This window comes from Hemicordylus capensis, chromosome 2, assembly GCF_027244095.1.
Source record: "Hemicordylus capensis ecotype Gifberg chromosome 2, rHemCap1.1.pri, whole genome shotgun sequence".
Lineage (NCBI taxonomy): Eukaryota > Metazoa > Chordata > Lepidosauria > Squamata > Cordylidae > Hemicordylus > Hemicordylus capensis.
The window spans coordinates 47,757,369-47,771,525 of NC_069658.1; the positions used below are offsets into that span (position 1 = coordinate 47,757,369).

Below are 14,157 nucleotides of genomic sequence, written 5' to 3' on the forward strand. Positions count from 1 at the left end.
CAGTATTTTCTACAATATTCCAGGGTTTCAGACAGGACTCTTCACCAGAGCTACCTGGGGATGTCAGGGATTGAATCTGGGACCTTTTGCATGTAAAGCATGCCCTATACTGCTGAGTAATGGTTCCTCCCCAAGAGCAAAAGAACTCATTCATTACATTTATATCTCACCCTTCCTCCAAGTTGCTCAGCGTAGAGTGGTACATTGGCTATCAATAAAATGTTTTCCACTAAATTCTAAGTAGACTGTTCCATACAATTTTACATACTCTTTTAAAACAAAATGCTCATTAAATATAGGTAGTTTACTATAGAAAATAATGCCTGGGGTTGAACACTGAATAGGACGCCAATTCAATGTAAGAGAAGAGACTGAGCTCTTATGGGCTGGGCATGGGCAAGGCTTTACTTTTCTTCACAAGAAAAATGGGAACTTGATATAGATATCCTTCTGGTTCAGTTTGAAACCATATTATATATATTAACTAAAAGCTTACAATAATAGAATTCTGGAGTTGGAAGGAACGTAGGGAGTAAGAATATAAGAACGTAAGAATAGCCCTGCTGGATCAAGCCCAAGGTCCATCTAGTCCAGCATCCTGTTTCACACAGTGGCCCACCAGATGCCACTGGAAGCGCACAGACAGCAGTTGAGGGCATGCCCTCTCTCCTGCTGTTACTTCTAGTCCAGTCCCCCTGCTCAGTGCAAGAATCTGCACAGCATCCCTAACAGGTAGCTGAACCAATGCATTTTTCCTATACAGCTGAACAGTAATAAACTGCAGGGAAGGGGTCTCTATAGGTACTTGATACTCCAGGATTTTTCCTACTGTCAATAGTCCTTTAGCCCAGAACATCTATGTTCATTTAAATGTTTAGGGAGACTAGTAAAATTGCACTCTTAAAAGGCCTTCTTGTGATCTTCGAATGCTGAACTGGGACTGGGGACTCCCCAGTGGGGAGACCTGTGTTCAAATCCCTGTTCAGCCATGCAACACTGGGTGACTCTGGACCAGTCACTTATCTCTCAGCCTAATCTACCTCACAGGGCTGTTGTGAGGATAAGCATAACCATATAGAGCACTCTGGGCTTCTTGGAGGAAGAACAGGATATAAATGTAAAAAATAAAGTTATCTAGATAAAAATTATGTTTTCCTGTAGTCCTTCAAATTACATAACTCTCAGTATCTAGAAAGGCTTATTTAGAATTTGCTTCCTTCTTCCTTATATACATCCCACCCCACAGATGTTCTCTTAACAGGAATCACAGCAATTGGTAGTTATAGATTTAAAGTATTCACACCTATTTATTTATTATTTCTCTGTGTAAACAGCCCTGAGCCATTTTTGGAAGGGCGGTATAGAAATCAAATAAATAATAATAATAATAATAACAACATGCATTTTGCCATAGCAATCATTATCACCCAGGGTAGGAAACAGGAGCAGTGTAAAGTTGTGTTCTGTATGTTATATCAATCATAATAACCAGTATCCTAAAGAACAGCCCCTAACTGAAGAGTTTACTGCAGCTCTGTGTTGTAAATGTAAAACAAGAAGCTTCTCTTCAGTATAACAAAGCCTAACCTTAGAGTAACAAAGCCCAGACACAAAATAAAACATTTGAGTCCACAAAGTTCAGTTTGACCTGGAACAATTAAAGATTCATTGGTATTCATAAGTAATGACTCACTAATAACAGTGCCAATATTTAGTCCATCTGTCAGCAGTGTAAGAGTACAACAGCAACAGAGAAAGGTAAGATACCAGCAAGATTCCCGCTTTCTTACATCTTTACACTTTGTCACAAAAGTATTTAAATATAAGTTCCTCTTCAGTAAATTCAGACAGTGACAACTCTTTTTCCTTTAGTAGATGAATCTACAGTTTTTAAGCCTTCAAAGGACAGCACAAAGGGACATCATATGCCCCCTTTAATCATATACATATGTGGACAAATATGAGAAAAAAGTTCTTGATGCTGAGTAATATTACTAGCCTGTTCTGATGAAGAAAGCACAGCAAACAATGGCCTGTGTATTATGCAACTCTCACATTTATTCAGGTCCTATCCCTCCCTTTCAGGGTGGCGCTGTGTGAGGCTGTAATCCTGAGACCCGTCTGCTTATGTCCCATTGATTTTAGTAGTATCGAAGTGGCACCCAAACTGTACAGGACTATTTTGTCTGGTATTGGTAACTAATAAATCCTGGAAGAGATCTTCTGATTACCCAAATGCTCGTGTTCTCTGTGAGAATACTGCATAGGTTTAGTTGCAATTCATTACAGCATCTAGACATAGATGTCAAAGTCTGGGGATTTGTCAGGGAGCAGACCTGTAGCGGGAGAGAGGAAGAGGACTAGGATGGGCCCAGCCGCACTAGTTTTCTCTGCCTCTCCCCACTTTTTAAACAAACAAAATGATTTTAAATAACTGAATGTTGTCTTTAAAAGGCCAGATAAGTTGCCTCCCCTACATTCTCTCCCTTGCTGCCTACCACCTAAACATTTAGGTTGACTATGGGCCTGATTAAAAGGTCCTGCCCCCCACTTTAAAAAGTAAAATTGTGCCGTCGAAAAAGCACTCCTCCTCCACAAAAACACGCTTCCAAATGGCTAGCCCCCACCTCCCTCAATCGGCGCTAGTGCCCACCAGGATCCACACAGAAGTAACATCGTAATGGGGAAATCAAGAGAAATCAAAATGCGTTCTTGCAGCCAGCTCCGTCTGTTTACCTTTCCTACGTAGCATTTCACGCCGTGAGCAGAGCTGCCAGCCTTGCACCCTTTTCATAAAATCCAGGGCAAGCAGCTGAGTGGGAAGCGGCGGTGACCTAATCCTGTTCCCAAGGAAATGCCGATGGGAACGCGGGCTTGTAGTTGCATCCATGGAAATGAACTGTACATGGATGCAAGTCCTAGCACTCATTCACACACACTTGTTGCAACCACAGCTTGGGCTTAGTTAAGCCTCCAGCGACTGCGAAGCGGACCTTCTGTTCTCAGCACACGGGCAGGGGGAGAAACTCTCTGGTGTTGGAGTGAGATGGGGCTAGCGGAGCCCTACGCGCGCCCCCCGACAGCAGCCATGGAGTCTCGCCCAGAAAGATGGCTGAAAAATGCCTCCCTCCAGCGAGCGACCACCCAAAACTCGGTTTCCCGCGGCGCCCGGGAGCAAGGTCCTCCTACCTACCATTTTGCGCGGAGGCGACGGAGAGCGAAGCAGGGGCGAGCGCCGCGCTGGAGCCCAGCAAGAACAACAGGACTAGCGGCGGCCTCATGGTGGTAGCCTCACCGGGCGGCAGGGACGAAGCGGACGGCCAGAGAGCTCCCGCTCCGGCCGCCAGCAGCACAACTCTCCTCCGCGACCGTGGGAAGGACTGCGAGGAGCCCCAGCAGGAGTAAGCGCGCCACCTGCCGCGAAAGACGAGCGGGGCGGTTCCTGGCCGAACAGGCGCCCCGAAGGCAGTGCGAGAGCGAGGAGGGCTCGGAGGCTGTGTGGAGAAGCCGCTTCTTGCGCTTTTGTCTTAATAACGCGTTTGCTCCTCCAAAGTGGACACGCCTCAGCAGCTTGAAATGGCGGGGGGGGGGAGGCGCAGAGAAGGGGCAAAATGCATTTCTGGGTGGGCGAGCTGTGTGTCCCTACACCTATTGGATTTCTGGAACACAAATGGGGGCAAGAGGGAGAGCAACTCCTTTGGGGCGGGCGCCGCGTGCCCCCTCCCCTCTGGAGGCACCCTTGGAGGAGAAGCTGCCCCACTTCTTGACTGCATCACATCCACTGGTATTACACTGAGCATTGATCGGGAGCAAACACAGACTTTTTCTCCCCCTCCCGCCACTTTTACTGCAAGCAATAACTTAGGAGAACTAGACTGTGTAGTAACCAACGACGACCCATTCCGAAGACCTTGAGTCAGCATCTCTATTACTCAGTTGCTGTTTAAGGGGTTTGGAAATCTGCCCTTCCTTCTTGGTTCTGTCCGCCTGGAGAAATCAAAAGCCATCTTTTATCCCAAATTCCCCAGCCAATCAACTCTCATCTTTGCAATGGAGAACAGGTTGGAAAAAGCAGCTCTGCGCTGCTCCGTTCAATCTGGTATTGACTGGCGGAATGGAGGAATATTCACCTATCCACTGATCAAAGAGGCTGGGCAATCACCACCTTGAAGTTTTGGGGTCGTGGTGTGGAATGAGGGGAAAATGCCTTTTCTGAAAGCTGCTTTGTAATCACTTTGTTCTCATGGAATGGGAAAGTGTCTTTGCAAAAAGTGTGAGAACTCAGGTTTGCACTGGTCAAGAAATGGTTAATAGAGTCTGCAAGTTGCCTTGCCAAATTGCGAGCTGTAAAGCCATAAATTTGCTGACAAGCTAGAGGGGGAAGAGCCCCCTTTCCTTGTATCTCTTGAAAAAGCAAAGGCCTGTAAAACGCTTCAAGGCCATCTGAGGAAGACAGTTTCGCTTATCAATAGGCAGTAGAAATGTTTCTTTGTACTAGGGAATGCTTGTCTAAGTAGCAATGATTATAATATTTGTAATATGATGGACAATGATGTTAACCAATGAACTAATTGGTTCTTTGGGGCTGAATGTTGATGCCCAGCTATGTAGTTATGCCAAAGTATAAAAACTTGTGACCCAGGCAGCTGCGCGCGATTCTCAGGTTTACCGTGAGGTACTGGGAAAAGCCACCAGCGCTGGGTTAAAATAAACGGTGATTATTGCTTCCTTCAATTATCCTTGTTTGGTTTGTGGTAACTGGGCCTCCCAGGTAACAGTGGCTGGCAAGACCTAAGTTTTTCACCAGGACTATTTATTTTATTTTCAATATTTCTATACCTTCCAAAACCCGCATCTCCGTGCGGTTTACAATTAAAATCTAACATTTGGGGGCAGCTGGCAAGAACCCAGCACCCTAGGGGAGTCCACTGACAATGCCCACACTAGCCAAATGGATACAATCGGGTCTACCTTGCTAAATGGACAGCTCTCCCTTTATAATGGCAGTAGATAAAGCTCTCGTTCTCTGCAAGCTGGCACCAAGACCGGGTTTTAGCCAGAGGCTGCTGCCACCATATCCACCCGCAAGTGTCTCATAGAATGTTACAGTGCTACACATTTGTGGAGGAGGAAAAGAAAACATGTCAGGCAGCAATCACCTGCTAGAGAACTTTTGTTGATGCTGTCTGCCAGTCAAGAATGAAAGACAGCTGTGCCTACCTCCGTGGCAAGAGGAAGGGCCCCCCCAAAGTCATCTTGGGGAGGGCTCCCTCAAACCTGGTCAGTCTTCCTTTTGGAAGGAATGAACTTGGACAATGCCAGATGAAAAGTATTCCCTCATTCCTCTGAGCCCACATGCAAGAGCTGCTCTGAACATTTTCCCCCTTTCCTCCTAGGGCAGTTACAAAGGCAGTTGTGTGGAATATTGTCCTTGCTATGGGGAAGCTGAAAATTTAGCACTGTTTTTCTTTTCCAAAAAATTCTGCAAAACTGGTCTGGGGGAAAAAACACAATAGTTCATTTGGGGGTATCCATTGTGACTGACAAATAAAATACCCATAGTGACTGACAAATAAAATACCCTAGATGAATTAGGATTTAAAAGAGGGAAGAAGAACGGGGTAGCGGGGAGACTTTTGCTTTCTATTTGGGATGCAGCCATAGCTCAGCATCTGCTTTGCATGCAGAAGGTTCAATCCCTGGCATCTCCAGGCAAGAATGGGCAAGTCTCCACCTGAAACCTTGGAGAATCCCTACTCAGTGAAGATAATACTGAGCTAGATGGACCAATGGTCTGATTCCATAAAAGGCATTTTCTCATGTTGCTATTCCCACCCCCCTCCAAACCTCATCAGAACATAGAACGTGTATTTCATATTTGAAAGTGGAAGGGGAATCTCTTAGACAACTCCTGTGCCTACTTGTGCAAGGTTCCCACTCTCAACAGTCAGCATACAAAAATTACCAAACTATACATATGACAAAGCCACTGAAAAAAAACAAGCAGATGCTTATTTTTATTTTTAATTTTTATTTATTTTTTCTCTTACTCATTTTATTTCTTTTCTTACAAAAGACAGGCACAATTTATTTCTTCAAAATACCTCAAGAACATTGCAAAAAAATTGATCACTATTCAAATTGCCCCTTTACACATAAATTAAAAGGTCGTGTATAGAAGATTTCAAAGAGACAGTAGTGCATTTTTATTAGGAATGAATTGCAAAATATATATTTTATACAGTAATTGTTAAATTTATAATTACCTATAAAACTTTGAATTGCACAATAATTCACTTTACAATTGACAGGTCTCTGGAAAAGAAAGCCTTAGCATTTAAGAATTATTTGCCAAAGCTGTTCTTTAGAGACACAAATTATTCAGTCCTATGAGTAATTGCTTAAGGGGAACTATATTTGGTAAATGGGGTATATATATTTTAGTGGGAAATGCTTTCTATATGTGCTGTTCAAATAAATGCCCTGCACACACATATACATACACACACACACACACACACACACACATATATATATATATATATATATTTAAAATAAATCAGACAATGTTTGGATGCCACTGATCATATCCTTTTTAATCAAGTACCAACACCACAGAAATCTGGAAGTGTTTAAGCTGATTTGTATTTTCTTATTTTTCTACTGTATTACCAAAGGATGAAAAAGGCACATAAGTACATTCTTAGGGACTTCCTTGAAAAAAAATGTCTGCCATAAAATAGCTTCAAATAGTTAAAAAGCAAAGTCCCAAAAGTGGGACTTTATTTTAAGCAGGGTCCAAGGTATTATCCATCTTCATTTTCCATAGAATTTCTTGTTCAGCAGGAATATGAGGAGGTTTACATTCACTTTAGCTTTATCAAACATTTTCATCACAGAAACTCCTTCATACTGCATCTGAAGCAAATCCTAGAATGATGGGGAAAACACACCTATTTCAGACCTCAGACACTTTGCACAGATTTTTAATATTAGGTTGCATTTAATTTTTTGTTCACCACACAGAACACAAGTATAACATCTACAATACACAGCAAGGCTCAAATAACCTTCTTCCCAAGTATTGCATGTATCAAACTTCAAATATGCATTTGCAATCTAAAGAAAACTAATGCCTGAAACAATGTTTTATTCTAAAAGGAACAAACTACTGAAGAGCATATTCAACTGCATTCAACTTTTTATAGGAGACTAGACATTGTTAAATCCCTTCCTGGTCTGATAGTAGTACAGCTCACTCAGCCAGGTTGTGTATAATAGGGGAGATGCAAACGTCAATTTCCCCACAAGTATTTTAAATGCCTCAGGAGTAATCCAAGAACACTAGTTGGTTGTTTCAGGTTTCTGTCTATCTATATAATTCTCCTGGATGTGCCTTGGAAGGCCCAGGCGGGGGGGGGGGGGGGAGTGGGGGGGGCAGAAGTGGCGGTGGGGAGGAGAGGCGGCTGGGCCTGGAAGTGGAGACTGGGGCAGAAGGGTGCGGGGAGAGGTAACCGCCGGCCCCAAAGAGCGCACAGATGCTCTGTGCAGGGCCGGCTAGTCTCAATAGAAAAAACCTCTGAACACACTGAAACACACACAAATGACAATTTCAATTAAATGGGAATTGCACAAGAACAAGTGCAGTGTAATGGTAAGAGTGAGCTGAAGTTCAAATGGACCGTGGATTCACTAAACAGCCTTAGGAAAGCCACTATTTTCTCAGCTGCAGGCCCCTCTTCCCTTTCAACAATATAGGGATAATTAAAGTGTTGGTGAACTTATCACCTTGATAATGATAAAAGTTACAAAATGACCACTTTAATGCACAAACACAAATGTACACACTTACAGACATGTAAGCAAAGCAAACATTTTGGTGTAGAACACGACACCATCAGTGCCCTTTTCGGCATAACAGCTGGTAACACTTCAAGGCTTAAATACAATAGCCAAACCTAAAGTAGAAATAAATGAGGGGAGGGAAAGAGAGAAAATGGACAAAGGTTTCTTCAACCCACCCCCCCACCCCCATGTTTCTAATTTCAGTTTGGCTACTGTATTTAAGGCTTGAAGTGTTACCAGCTAGTATGCTTACAAGAGCATTGATGATGCTGTTTTATTATTGTTATTGTTATTTCTTTATTTGAGTTATATAGCGCCTTTCCAAAAATGGCTCAGGGAGGTTTTAGGGATGGAGGGCAGTCGTCAGAGATGGCCCTGAGCAGCCATGCTTTGCAAGATGGTAGTTGTGTTCCCTTTTTAAGCTTAGGAAGATCAGAAAGGGATGAGAATTGCAAACAATCTCAATAAAAGTGTTCACAAAATAGTGAGGCACAGTGGGGTATTGCATTATTAGTGTTGTTAAGATGGAAGAACAAACTTCTATGCTTGATAATGGGGAGAGCAGTCTACCTCTTTAAAAAGCCATACATAAATATTGCAGAAGTTCAAAAATAGCAGTAGCAAAGGAGTGCATTTGTTTAGTACTAATGACGCCACAGGGATTATCTAATAGGTGCCTGTAACATTTGAGCAACCTTATTATACATTTTTGTAACTGATACTCTAAAATGAATGAAATGAGGCTGTAGGGTCAGTGGGAGAGCATCTATTTTGCACACAGAAGTCCTACATTCAAACCCTGGCATCTTCAGGTAGGGCTGGGAAAGACTCCTGCTTGAAACCTTGGGAAGCTGCTGCCAGTCAGCATAGACAATACTGAGATAGATGGACCAATGGAGTGACTCTGTATAAGGCAGCTTCTTATGTCCCTAACGTGCAGGAAAGAAGTTTGAATGTCTTATAACATGTGAGTAGTAACCATGAGCAGAATTCCAAAGAGCTACTTTGCGTAAGGCCAATGAAAGTTTAACTTTTTGCCTGTTTGAAAAGACAACTCTTATGCTATATAGCAAACTTCTTTTGAAAGTTCCCTTTGTTTTAGAAAGGGCTACATGGTTTTCCATGTATCATAGGGGGCTGCTTTTTGAGAAAGAAAAACCCAAAGCTCTCTTGGGTATGTGGGACACAGTTCTTTGGATCCTAACCATTATTCTCCTCTTCCTCCATAATAGAGTCCAGTTAAACCCTTAATGAAGCACAGAGTTCAGTTTGTTGCAAGATGCTTTACCTCCCAAAGAACTGAGATTTACCTGAAAATGGAGCTGCACCTTCTCCATCTCCACACCCAAGAATTTTGCTTTGATATCAAAGTCACCCACTTCTTCACCAGGAGTAATTTCAAACATAACATTCTTAAACCTTGCAAAAGAAAAAAAGAAAAACCTTTAGCGTGAGTGAGTATACTTTATGCTAAAAAGGTTGTCTTAAACTAGAAACAAACAAAAATGATAAATTAAGCAGATAAACATTTAAAGTGATTTATCAGAAATGTTTGGATTAAATATCAAATTGTAATGTATTTAACAGGTAATGAAAGAGCAAATGCTCTGGACATATCCAGTGCAAAACCTACTGGTTAGGTTGAAGTTCATCAATTCCTAGAATAACCCCCTTTTCATGTAGCCTTGCTGCTGTGTATTTCAGTGAAATATTCTTAAGTTTGTTGCCTTTCTCTTCCTCTTTTCCACTTAATTTGATTGACCTCCTTGAATTTCTGTAAAATGTAAGATGTAAGCAATTGTTAGTCTGAACAGCATGTCTCCCCCTGCAAAAGGCAGATGTTCTTAGGTTCAAAACTGTTCATAAAACACAACCAACCCTCCTACTTAAAAAACACAACAAAACCCAAAGGCAGCCACATAGTGCTACATAAGTTTTTTGGGGGAACAACTTTTGGAATATTTTACTCATAAGTCAAAGCAGTAAGAGTAAAGGACTGGGAAGTGGATAAGACCCAGGAGCTGCAGACTATCCTGCTGCCCAGGTGAGAAGATGCTCTAGGCCCACAGGTATCCAGCCACCAAGATGTACCAGACAGATGATTAACACTATCAGCTTTTATCACTTGTTTGGTGATAGTGAGGAGGAGAGGGGTTCCAGGCATCCAGTACCAATTTAAAAATACATATATCAACACATCACTCGTTTCACACATGAAAACATAAAGATGAAAAATATATACAACACACTTAGTCTTGTACTAACTTAATTGGACTGTCAGATAATTCAACATTTTTCACGCATCTTATAACATGTGATGCCCACACTCATACAATCGGTATAGGGCAGTTTTGGTTTTAGTAAATTCCATAGTTTGAGAACACCTATATTGAAAGAATTCTGAATTTTCTTCAAAAAATATTGTTTTACTCACTTTCTGGTTAAATTATCTAAACAGGTTTTAATGTAAGTGTTGTAAAAATCTATTTGCTCTTCATAGAAAGCTTTCTTGGAATTGAGTGCATTCAATGTTTGCTGGAGTTTCACCAATTCTGCTTTTCGATGTTGTCTGTATCTTCTTTGATTTCGAATATCCTAAAGAAAATGTTTGAAAAAAGTTTGATTTGTCTTTAATCTTGCAAGTCAAAGATTCTCATTAAGTTGAAGAAACTGCATAAATGCTGCTTAAACATATGTTTTTATTGACAAACCAAGTGTTCTTAAGCAGTCCCACTGAATAATGAATCCAACTCAACTGGACTTCAGCAATGCACTCTATGTGGGGCTGCCTTTGTATGTAGTCTGGAAACTGCAGTTGGTACAGAATGCGATGGCCAGGTTGCTAATATTGGAAAGACCATATTACTCCTGTGTTGAAAGAACTACACTGGCTGCCAATAAGTTTCCGGGCAAAATACAAGGTGCTGGTTATTACCTATAAAGCCCTAAACAGCTTAGGCCCTGGGTTTTTAAGAGAACGTCTTCTTCACCATGAGCCCCGTCGCCTGTTGAGATCTTCTGGAGAGGTACATCTACGGTTGTCACCGGCTTGTCCGGTGGCTATGCGGGGACGGGCCTTTTCCATTGCTGCCTCTGGGCTTTGGAATGTGCTCCCTGTTGAGATAAGAGCCTCCCCATCTCTGGCAACTTTTAGACAGGCACTGAAGACATATTTGTTCACCCAGGCTTTTAAATAGATTTATAGTTTTAATACTTTTAATATTGGGTTTTAAATGATTTTAAGGTTTAAATGATTTTAATTGTAAACCACCCTGAGACACAAGTTTTGAGCAGTATAGAAATATGCTAGCTAGCTAGCTAAATAAATAAATAAAACAAACTAAACTATCCTGGAGCACTTGAGGAATATCATCAAGCAAGCAAGTCAATATATTTGCTCAATTATTGCAAAACAACTTGATTTCTTTTTGCTGCTGCCACTTGTAAGTGGCATAAGCCACCCAATCACTAGTGGCACTTCCCCTGCTCAAATATGATGCTTGATAGTTTGTCTTTTAGGCTACACACTGGGCTTAATTTGTGCCAGAGTTAAGTCAGAATCCATTTTCAATATCAATATTCAATACTGGCACACACTGAGGCAAGAAGCCAAGAAAGTTCCCCTGTTTTGGTACAGAGAGAATTTTCCTCACCACTAACTACATGAGTCATCAAACATCAAGGATTAGGAAAAGGGCTTCTAAATCAGAGGGTGATGTTTCCAGACAGACTTGAATCCTAGCATCCCCTTCTCTAGAAGTAATTCACTGAAGCGATACTATACTGGCCACAGTTCTGATAATCCCTCATCAACAGCCCTGCCTCATGTAAAGTAGGCTTTGACTTGCTGTCAAAGTTCACAGGGTTACAACAGAAATATATGCAATGTCTAACATATATTTGAAAACTGGCTAACAAATGCTCTGCTCATGAACCCAGGCTACCATTCATTCAATTGAATTCTACTCATATAATTCTTTCTATAATATACAATTGCTTATATACAAAACTAGTGTTGCATTAATGGAAATATGTACTGCTCACACAAGGGGAGACAGACTATTTTTGCTGATTTCCCCTTTCCTCTGCTAATTTGGGTGCCCCCTCCCAAAATGTATGTGTCTCCCAGCCCCCCAGGGACATATTTTCAGGAGGGCATCAGGGGCAGCAGAGGGAAGGTGTGCAAGTCACCCTGCCCCTTGCGTGAGCAGAATGTACTTCCACAAGCATGACGTTAGTTTGTATATGAGCCACTGTATTGATTTTGGACATTTTTCCCTCTAGCATGAACTTTTTTACAAGAGTAGAAACAGCTGGAGAAATGCAAAATTCCAATAACCTTAGCTATTTCATTGATGATTTCTTGGTACTTATTTTCAGATGAAACCAATCCAGCTTGTTCCAGTGTCCTGAGGTTCCTCTGGATTTTCCTTTTCTTTTGTTCTAATGGTAGCTGCCCTTCTTCAAGAATAGATCGACTGTGTTTCATTTTCTCTGGAGTTTTAGAATCCAAGATTGCACGCTTTTCTATCACTTTTAAATGCTCAGCTTCCTAAGAAAATCAGCAGTAATACAAATTACCAATTTTATCAACTAACCCACTGTTCATAGAATCACTTATTACAATGTTACTACTGAGCTTGTATTTGAAGATCACCTCTTATAAGTGCAGATATGTTTTTTCTGCTGCATGCACATGCAATGGTAGGAAGGGACAAAGGATTATCTAGCCCAACAGTGGTCAACCTTTTGGTTTGACTTTTACACCACTTGCCAGAAGTATGAAGCAGGGTCACTTAAGCATACTACAGTACAAGTGTCCCTCTCCCTGGCTGCCTTGCTAAGTTTTGCTTCAGTCTAGTGCTGGGGTTCTCAACCTTGGGTCCCCAAATGTTGATGGACTTCAACTCTATGCGAGTTGGAGCAAGCAACAGTGCAGTATGAACAGATCGGACTGAGGTGACTATACTGCCACCTTATGGGTCCTCCTAGACTCCCTTCTGCCCAAGTGTGCCACACACGACTCCAGATGGGAAGAAAATTGTTCATCTGATCATCTCAGAATAAAACAAGAAGCAATGGACTGAAATTAGAGGGAGATCTATTAGGGAAAAATTCTAATTGCAAGAACATTTTAGCACTGAAATAATTTAGCAATGGAGGCTATGTAATTCCTTCCCTTGGAGCTTTTTCAAGCTCTATCAACGTTTATTTATTTTATTCAGTGCATTTATTTAGTGCACCAATATGAGAAGGATTAGGTGTAAAGTTTGACTCATCATAATCATAGCCTGGATGATACAAGAAACATGGTCACAAAGGATTTTTTTACACAAGTAGAAAATGCCTTCCTATTCTCAATTAGTCCCATTGGTTGCAGCCCAACTTTTTCAGGACATAGAACCCACAATAATTTAACATTTAACTCCATGGGAGTGCAGTGGCAACCCCACATCCCAAGCATAGTGCCCTGTGTGTCTACACTACTAAACGAACATTTCAGGGCCCATACTTCAACAGATCTGTTCTCAGCATTTCAGCTGAAAGGGACATGTGGTGACTGACCTAAAGACAATCTGGGAGTTAATCAAATACATTCTATGGATCAGTCATCCACAACGATAACATTTTTTGCTTGGTTTCTTGTCAGCTGTTCTTGGCACAAGCTTCCTGGGTATACACAATAGCAATGTCTTCTGTCCATTCAAACCAAACACATATGACAATGTTTCCCTTTGTGAATGTGGTTGCATCTCTGGGGTATGTATAGCTTGTTGAGTCTCATAGTGCCCACACAGGTCAACCCCTTGCTGAGGACAGCCTCTGCTAACTATACACTCAGTTATACCTTCCCACAGTTCTATGAGGGCAGGTTTAGATGAACATTGCCCTGCACATACTAAAACATCAGGTCTGTGGTAAGAATGCACTGGTGGATGCACTCTTGGCACATCCTTTAATTGTGTGAGAGGGATGCTTATCTGAATCACACCTCTACATGCACTTCAGCAAGTTGCCTCAAATGTTGTTCCATGGCTGTACACATTGCTGCACAACTTGCAGGCCAACTTTAAGGTTCAATGACAATAATAAATATCATAACTGGTGAGGGCCCATACTTGTGGATATATCATGTGCCAGAATCCAGGTAAACATTTGACAACAAGAACATAACTGGGAGTGCAGTGGTTTGCTTGTTTACATAGCTGGGGATAGAAATCTAACCCAAAATCTGGATGAGGGTTAAATATAGAAACCTGTTAACATGTCTTTCCTTAAGTTTCACTTGGCTTTAAGATAAGCTTGCCCATG

The 14,157-nt window shown here is 41.7% G+C and overlaps 2 protein-coding genes across 7 annotated transcripts in view; both read right to left on the reverse strand.

Annotated features, from left to right (window-relative positions):
- LOC128345899 (proteinase-activated receptor 1-like) overlaps positions 1-3,808 on the reverse strand; it is a 28,753-nt gene extending 24,945 nt beyond the window's left edge. The window contains exon 1 of one of the 3 annotated variants that reach the window (XM_053298533.1): positions 3,194-3,808. In XM_053298533.1, coding sequence (XP_053154508.1) covers positions 3,194-3,281 — 88 coding nt within the window. In that variant the 5' untranslated portion in view covers positions 3,282-3,808. Of the gene's footprint in view, positions 1-2,736; positions 3,143-3,193 lie in introns of those variants that run through there. The other 2 variants (XM_053298532.1, XM_053298531.1) reach the window with 2 other exon arrangements.
- Positions 3,809-6,006: 2,198 nt separating this feature from the next.
- Positions 6,007-14,157, reverse strand: part of IQGAP2 (IQ motif containing GTPase activating protein 2) — a 219,248-nt gene continuing 211,097 nt past the window's right edge. For all 4 annotated transcript variants that reach the window (XM_053299875.1, XM_053299877.1, XM_053299876.1 and 1 more), the window contains 5 exons: positions 12,185-12,397; positions 10,280-10,440; positions 9,479-9,619; positions 9,156-9,264; positions 6,007-6,930 (listed from right to left, as the gene is read on the reverse strand). In XM_053299875.1, coding sequence (XP_053155850.1) covers positions 6,817-6,930; positions 9,156-9,264; positions 9,479-9,619; positions 10,280-10,440; positions 12,185-12,397 — 738 coding nt within the window. In that variant the 3' untranslated portion in view covers positions 6,007-6,816. The remainder of the gene's footprint in view (positions 6,931-9,155; positions 9,265-9,478; positions 9,620-10,279; positions 10,441-12,184; positions 12,398-14,157) is intronic.